Source organism: Zerene cesonia, chromosome 8 (genome assembly GCF_012273895.1).
Source record: "Zerene cesonia ecotype Mississippi chromosome 8, Zerene_cesonia_1.1, whole genome shotgun sequence".
Taxonomy (NCBI): Eukaryota; Metazoa; Arthropoda; class Insecta; order Lepidoptera; family Pieridae; genus Zerene; species Zerene cesonia.
This window is the reverse complement of record NC_052109.1, coordinates 2,879,232-2,888,157: the sequence shown is the minus strand read 5'-3', so window position 1 is coordinate 2,888,157 and position 8,926 is coordinate 2,879,232. Positions and strand designations below refer to the sequence as shown.

The window sequence follows — 8,926 nt, the reverse complement described above, 5'->3', positions numbered from 1 at the left end:
TTTTACGTCAATACTTTAAAAGAACGTCGGTAAATGTATTTTTATTTTTATCTCATTACCTACCTAATGGTTTAGGTTAAGGTTTCTAAATATACTAACTTCACTGCATAATTTATAAAGATAGTTTAATTAATTATTTTCATGAACAATTTGATATCATCGAACATAATGACAGTGACATTTTTAATCATCCATTCATGCCTATTATTTACAAATACCGATGTTTTCCAAAAGAAATTGCGTAAGATCATTCCTTTTATAGACAGGTATTTCAACGGAAGATGTTAGAGCCCATTAGTCTACGTAAATAGCTATCCCCGCTAATCGCTATACAAAACTAACATGCGTTTACTACAAAATAGTCATAATGATATATGCACAGCACGCGGCGTCTTCAAAAACATAAAGCTAAGTGCCTCTAATTCTCACTCAATGAATATCTTAGGTAAAACCCAAATACTTAATCTACTTAGCGCTTGAATACTTGCTGAGTATTAACAACTAGTGTGTGCACATCGGCAAACTTGTTTTACATAAATTGTGGATTCGCCCCGCTTAAGCCTCAACTTTGAAGGTAAACTGGCGAATAGTGTGTTAAGTGAGAATTCTTGATATGTTCGGTATATAGTGGATTGTGGGTGTGAAGGCTAGGAAAGATAACCGGGTTTGAAAAGAATATATAAACCTTTCGAGTTGATCATAATACTAAATTTTATCGCTAAATATTTATCAATAAGATCACTTACGTCCCTGGGGGATGGTACCACAAAATGCCTATCAAATACAAAAAGAATCACGTCAATTGGTTGGAAAATCATGGAGTTATAGAGTAACAAATCCAACAAAAATGAAACACAATCGAATTGAAAAAATCCACTGCTTTTGCGATATCGATGTAAAATGGGAAATAAGAGTAGATATGTGGTAAATAATGAACAAATAGAAGCTTCTAATAACAAAATTTAAGCGTCAACTTTTGGACAGCGCGGCTGCTTCAAAGAAGTTTTGAAATACCCACTTAATTTTAAACATATCCAAGGATTGGCTATGTAATGAGAATTCGAACCATTTCAGACTGTTATAAGCATGTTAAAATCATATATCTATCGTTTTATCTATATGTTACTTGCGATATCTATAATTTTACGCAGTTATTTATAAATTGGTACAAATTAATTACTACAAATTATACAAGAGGCATATAATTATATTTGAAACAGTAGATAGTAAAGAGTCTTATTATTGTACAAACATGATTTAACAACATAATTTATATTTCACTGAAGCTGCCAGCCCCCTGCAGGATCCGATAAACGCAGCCTAAGTAAATAACGAGGCATCTGCCGTCATGGGCCAGAATACCTATCAAAGATAACGCTGTATTTACGGGACTGGGATGTTTTTTTTTATAATCTCCTTATGTATATGTGCTACATACCAAAAATTAATTGCGATATACACGTAGAAAAGGTATACGTGTCTATGGCAAGTATAAGTATACTTATACTTTTTAGCTACATGTAGAAAACTACCGTCGGTATGCGTCACCTATTATTAGATAAAGCTGTGTTTTGTAAGAACAGAATTATTCAGTTAATTTTATTAACACTGGTATAATTTCAACAAACACCAATGAACGATCACACAACGACATTATATAAATAGGTTCTTCCAACCAACAGATGTAATAAGATATTTCTGAGCCCCCATTTGGTTGAGCCAATCAACAAATCAACGCTATCTCGGGGTTGAATAAACCTTCATTCGGTCATTTCAATGATATAATGATAAGATGGAATTTATTTAAACTTACTTGATATACCTACGTATTATACTCATGAAATATGATGATTTATCGGGATTTCAGAATAAGTACAAAATACATTATTATATAGACGTTATAGTATAGGAAAAAAATATGTATGTGTAAGTAAGGAATTGAGAATCGTAATTGGTTTTAAAATCTACAATACAGCGTGACATGATGTAAAATTTTAATTTAAATTTGGGGGATTTCAATTAATATGTTATATTTTAATAAGTATATTATTATTCAAACAAAACTATTTTGTCCTATAGACTTGCGCTACGATATATATAGTATTGAATGTTATTATCTAGACTTTGCTTCATTTCTCAGATTGTCATTGAAGATATCCATAAATACATTCATGGATAAAATTTTATGGCAATACAGTATACCACATATTTAAATCGGAACAAAAGGTACCTACTCTAAAATTGGGCGGGAGAGTTGGCACAATTTATCGAGTCTAGATTGCACAGAATTTACTTAGTGTTCGCGACATGGAGGTAAATGAAAAAAGGTGCGCATACATTTAAGCGGACTACGTCCACAAATCTATTTGCGAAACAATTTCGCGAAATGCCACAATTTATTTAAAAATTACGCCCTTGTTTGTGTGGACAAATATTGACGTGTTTGGTTTATGATAATGGCAACACTGAGCATCAGGTAGACTGCGCACCGGCTAGCGACAGTATTATTTACCTGTACACATATTATTTAATATTTACCATGGTAATGTAAAGTTTACAATATAATATTTGTCAAGTATGCTCTTCGAAAGTTTATATTTACACCACATACGTAGTTTTTAATCAAAGGCAAATTTGGAGATTAAACACTTGAGATTAGTCACCGATTCGCTTTACATACACGTTTGCTTCGAAAGTAAAATTGTTTTGCTATTAGAATCCTACAACAAATATGTGGATAACATATCTAAACATCCGATTTGTTTGACATAAGCAAGTAATAAAGTAGTGATTGTCTTAATGAACTTATTTGTGTTGACTCGCATTGTTAGACATTGTCGAGTAAACTCCTCGATCGAACGTAAAGTCGAACCGCAAACAATATCATCATAGTATTTGTACTGAAACAACAAATTTGTAGCCAGCTTTAAATGCAAGCCCAGGCCGGCACACACTCACCGTGTGTACTGAGACAATATGTAGGCGACTCTACCGCGATCTTAAGCAAGGCGACAAAATGAATCTCCTCTCGCGACTGATACGGTCCAATTCAAACACAGTCAGCGCCATTTTGTTTTGACAAGCGGCTATCCCGCCGCGCATATAACACACTAATTTCAACTCAAACACGAGCGCTTAAAAGCTAAATTGGTTCATTGTAACGACGGTGTAGAAACATTGGAAATTAAGGGTGGACCAGACACGATTCTGTTTGCAGTCTAACGTGGTCTCTGGACGAAGTTACAAATATTTGACGTGTCAATTTTGTGAATGTTGACCGAGAATTGCGGTTAATATTCCCAACTCGGACAACCTGGTGCGCGGTCGCTCTTTAATTAAATGACTAGAACAGTCAAACTGTTGACTCTCTTTTGTTAAATATACCAAATGATACGTTCGTGGGATATTAATTTCACATAGATCACTACTTATAGTTCAATTCATCAACAATAAGTATGAAATATGAGCAATCTTTAATTAGGTTTCTCAAAGTAGGTATTACCGATAATGATCCCTGTAGTTTCGTTGTGTAGGTGCTATAGTATTATACTAATCGTATTGAAGGTAACTACGAATTTAAAATATGAAATAGAATTCAATTAAGTATGTAAAATAAAAGTAGTCATTAGCATATTTTAATGCGAGCACTCCAATTGGCAAGAACATTAAATACTATAATACATTTAACATTCCGGTCAATTTACAAAGGTAAGATAATAGTCAGCAATTTTAAAACAATAGCAAACAAACGGTATTGTTAAAAATATAACAGCTTGTTAGGGCATATTGCTCGTTACCGCGCCGCTATTTATTTTCGAGTGGCAACATCGAAGAGTCCATAAACAAAAAAACACTTCGGCGACTGTTTTCATTGACAACAATGCTAAGTGCACGTAGTGTTAAGAGTGAGGTTGGAGTAGGCACTTACTTTTCGCGACATAGGTATCTAGGAGGGGCTCCAGTTCAGTATTTTCATTGTGTGCTTTTAATTTTGAGTGCGCGAACTAGCTAGCTCTCCCGGGACGTATGTTTGCGAGGGTAATATTTGCTTCCGCTGTATAATTCAGCCGCCCGCCATATTTGCTAAAGAGCAATCATTTTAATATCGTCAGGCATCACATTAGGGCCGAGTGGGATACTCTTTGTTTTATGGATTAATTTTTCAATTTTAATTAGGAATATTAGGTTTTTGTAATGCTCTCCTATTTGCTTTAATTTAAACGGAATTTATTAAGGATTGCGACTTGCTTGCTTGAATGAATAATTATGAATGTTATAACAAAAAAACATATTAAATATAATATACAATTAATTATATCCTACTAGTAGCGGTTCGCCCCAGCTTCGTTCGAAAAATCCGCAGGTGGTCCCATAGTCATTAAGTGAAGATATAAACTCTATTCTAAATTTCCTCAAGATATAGCTGCTGCATCCAGTGTTCGCTTCCGACGATTACTCTTCTAAATACTGAACAGCTCAGACTTGAGATTTTTGCCTTTTGTATATTATATCCTTAAATAAAACGCCTAGATTAATTGTCTTCTACCTCAAAGAGCCTACTGTAGTATCCAATAACTAAAACCATCATGATAATAATTATTATCCCATCGATTATGGATACCGGTTTTGCTCTCCTATATTGCATTTTATAATAATAACTAGCTGCGCCCCGCGATTTTACCCTCGAAAGTCCGTATCCCGTAGGAATATCGGGATAAAAAGTTGCCTGTATGTTAATCCAGTTGTCCAGCTGTCTAAGTACCAAATTTCATTGCAATCGGTTCAGTAGTTTTTTCGTGTAAGAGCAACAAACACACACACATCCTTACAAACTTTCGCATAATTAATGATATTAGTAGTATATGTTTTACATAAAAAAAGATTAAGGTACAAATAAATTATTTCAAAAAATACTAGTAGCAGTAACTATAAAACCGTTTAAAAGAGAAGACAAAAATTTATTAACATAATTAAAATAAGAGCTACTATTTTAATTCGATGCCCGCCTAGTGTAATGGTAATAAATTAATAGTAAAATATATATAATTAGTAGTAAATACCTCCTTAGTATCACAAGTAGGTATTACATACCTATCAACTGTCTACTTGGCTTGGTGGGCATCGACTTCAAGTAGATAAGTGGGTGGCGCATATAGTAATGATATTAATTTATTTTTCGCTTTTGAGTAGTTTTGTAGTCGTTTACTTTTTTTTTCAATAATTTGTTATTAGGTACAATATTTTAGTGGACTTCGCAGTCACGTTTCTTGCTGTACCTTTCCTCAAAATCTAGATTCCGAAAGATTAAAAAAGTTTTAGTATCATTTAAATATATTGGGTATATAAATCCCATTAGGAGGTGTTACTATTTTTTGGGAACTGACAAATAATAATCAATTTTTTAAAAACGATATACGTTATGCCATCTATTAAACGAGGAGCCAAACAGTAGGTACTTTAAAGCGCCATCTATATTATTATACAATTGCATCTATTAAACTTGTAAGCGGGAAATCTAAGTTAAGACGTAATATGGCTAATAGATGTCGCTCTTCAGACTTAATCATATGTTGTGAATTTGTTAAGATTTAGATCCATATGAAAAATCTTAGATCGGGCTGCTCGAAGTTTCTGTTTCTCTAACCGACTTCAGAAAGAGGAGATTATAATTTGCAGTTATTGGATGTGTGTAAATTTATAACAGCTTCTAAACACGCGGGCCAAATTTCATAAGAGTATATATGTTTGTCTACACATAATTCAAAAACTAGCAGTCTGATTAAATGATTTCTATTCAGTTGTGTTGAGCATGCTCCAACTAAGAGATCACTGCATGTTTCACCAAGACAGGTTCATTCGTTTTTGAGATAATAGCCTAAATAAAAATAAAATTTTGACGGAACTATATGCAATAGTTATGTTGTGCACTGCTTATGCAGTAGCTTTCGTATAAAGAATTAGCCGCAAAAATCAATAAATTAAGAATAAAAACTGAAACAAATAATCACTTTCTATAATTTATTTAAATAAGACAAATATCCTTAACTGAAAAACATATTACGCAAACACTATAAAATATAACTTAAAGCAAAATAATGTCTTATATTATAGTAATGAGAATTAAATCATTCAAATCATTAAAATATCAGATATTTACATAATTTATGAGGTGTTACCTGAATAGTATAATCCAAGAGAACTAGAAAGAACAAGAAATAGAGTAAAACAAAAAGAAGTATTTTTCCTATCGTATTTCAATGACGTTAAAGTTCATAATTGAATATCGATTTTAACAGAATTTTATGTGTTAGCAACAGTAAGGAATGTATTGTTATGGATCAACAATCTACTCTTTTCATCTGTTTATCATTAAAAACACAAGACTTTGTCAAAAAGTCTATATATATATGCTTAACCTCTTTAAACCCATACAATAATTACAAAACATATAAATTAATCTACAAACTAAATGGCAAACTGTAAATGGCGATTAAAACCCACAATTATGAAATTAAAAAACAAATTCACAAAGAACATGATTGATAATATTATAATAAGTAATTTATACCAATATTGCATGTTATTATTTACCAATAATTAGAATATATTTATTATTTGAAATATACCCAATAGTGTTTTACTCAAAATCTTCTATGTTATTTAGAAAAACGTTTGTTAATATATTTTAGAAACATTCATGTGTTATTTTTCTATTCATTTTTATAAAACATAATTATTATTTAATTGATGTGTCATATACTTAAGAAATATATAATTTAAACTTTCACATAATTATTAAAAGAATATATTGTAACTGTCTGCTAATATTAAAAAAAAAAAAGATAAAATTAGTAGTGGTCCCGATAACAAAATGTAATAATGATAAGTTCAAATTGTGATTCATAAAAGTGAAATAATTAAGTATATTAAAATTTTCCTTAACCTAACATTAAAATGTAATTATAGTATATGTTATAATAATTATAATTTATTGTCATGCTTAATTGACATCTATTTGTTATGAGAAATAATTATATGTTACAATATTACAATAGTAACCTATTCCACAACCAGATCAAACTCTTCAATGTCCTCGCACATTGAATTGAAACCTGCTGCCCAAGTTTCCGCTTCTTTCTCCTGAAAAACATATTAAATGTATAATTTAAAACACGAATTTATGAACATTAATTCACAATCCTGTCACATCGATTTAATAAAGATTAAATTTTGTAAGTTCATTTCAACATTGGAGTATATGTCCTTCAAATGCAATTTTCAACCAACTTCAAAATAAACATACTTAAAAAAACACACTTTTAGCTATGAGAAATTTTGAAAGAATAGAAAAAAAATTTTTCTATTCTTTCAAAATTTCTAATTTATAAAGCATTTCAATGCTATAAAACTAAAAATTACACTTTTAGCTAGTTCATAAATTTGCATACCTATCACTGGCAAAATATGTGGACTACAAATATTTTTAAGAATAATGTGTATATTATGTTATTTTTGAAAAAAATGTGATATATTATTGTATTGATTGTTTACTCTCGCACGCAAAACTAGTTGATGAATGAAATATGGATCAGAGATAATATATTAACTTGATAAACATATAGGCTACTTTTCATCGTGGAAGTTACATGACAACAATAGTGTTCTCCAGAGAGTTATACCTAAACATTCAAGTTCAAATAAATATGATTTGGTATTTTAGAACTTTCCAATAGAGTGTAGAATCTTATTGGAATTAAGAATATTTTTAGGCAATTTTGTTTTGATCTAACTAAGTAATCCTTTGATATAAATAAAACAGATGAACTCTTTTCAAGACATTATAAAATACTGTGTTAGGAATATAAAAGTGAAGAGTTTGGTTGTTTGTATGAATCCTCTGACCCCAGAAAAGGCTGAAACAATTTATTTTTTTTTACCATATAATATGATCATGATTCTTAAATGCTATAGGCTGTTTGTATACCAAAGATAACATTATAATAAGAGTGCAATATTGAATTACTTTATAGTAAAATATATTTGACTATCTCGTCCTTCCTTCGTTATATTTATATGTAATTCAAAATTAAATTAAATTTAAATGTAATTTTCAATTGTTTATTTTATTTTACTCTACTTACCTCCTTTTTTGTTAACTGTTGTTTCTTGGTCAACTTCTTCTTAATCTTCCTTTTAGGTTTTACAGTGGGTAATTTGAATGACAGGTCTTCTAAACGGTCTTCATCGCTGGAGGAATCCTTATCACCAATTTCACTTGGAGCTCCATCACTATCAGTGGCAGAGTTCTGTCTGAATGCTACTTTCTTGGCTTTCCCGTAACTCTTGCGTGGAGGCTAAGAGTTAATAAAAAATTTTTTTAAGAAATATGAGTATTGTCTATCAACCATATCTAGTATTTAACCTAAATCTACTAAACCAATGTATCAGTAGTAAACATTTGTATGTATATCAAATAATAATTGGATTGAATAGTTTGCCTAGTAAATTACACTATAAGATTACAAAATATTACATCAATATCATAATTAGATGGATAATTTATAATCAACACCTCAAATTACAATTATACCAAAAATTAAAATTTGAAGGTGGACAAAGCAGGACTGTGTCAACTTTATGAGGTAAAGAACTTTATGTAGCACATAATGGCATTAAATTAACTACATATATGGTATAGAGTAGATAGACAAAACTAAACTTCAATTCAATATTGATTGGAACGATCATATCTATTGCATGGATTTAATGCCCATGATAAATTTATACTAATCCCTACTATTTTATACAAACAAAATAACTCTGCCTGGCTACACCAACCAGCTATAATGACAATGTACTTAGTCTGGCCATAAATACTGTTACACTTAATTATAAAAAAATATTACATTTGAATTTCGAATCTGTC

At 30.8% G+C, this 8,926-nt stretch overlaps 1 protein-coding gene across 1 annotated transcript in view; it reads right to left on the bottom strand.

Moving 5' to 3' along the window:
• Positions 1-6,826: 6,826 nt before the first annotated feature.
• LOC119828561 overlaps positions 6,827-8,926 on the bottom strand; it is a 6,023-nt gene continuing 3,923 nt past the window's right edge. The window contains exons 2-3 of the mRNA XM_038350750.1: positions 8,142-8,354; positions 6,827-7,140 (exon numbers count right to left, since the gene is read on the bottom strand). Of these exons, the coding sequence (XP_038206678.1) occupies positions 7,060-7,140; positions 8,142-8,354 (294 nt within the window). The 3' untranslated portion in view covers positions 6,827-7,059. The remainder of the gene's footprint in view (positions 7,141-8,141; positions 8,355-8,926) is intronic.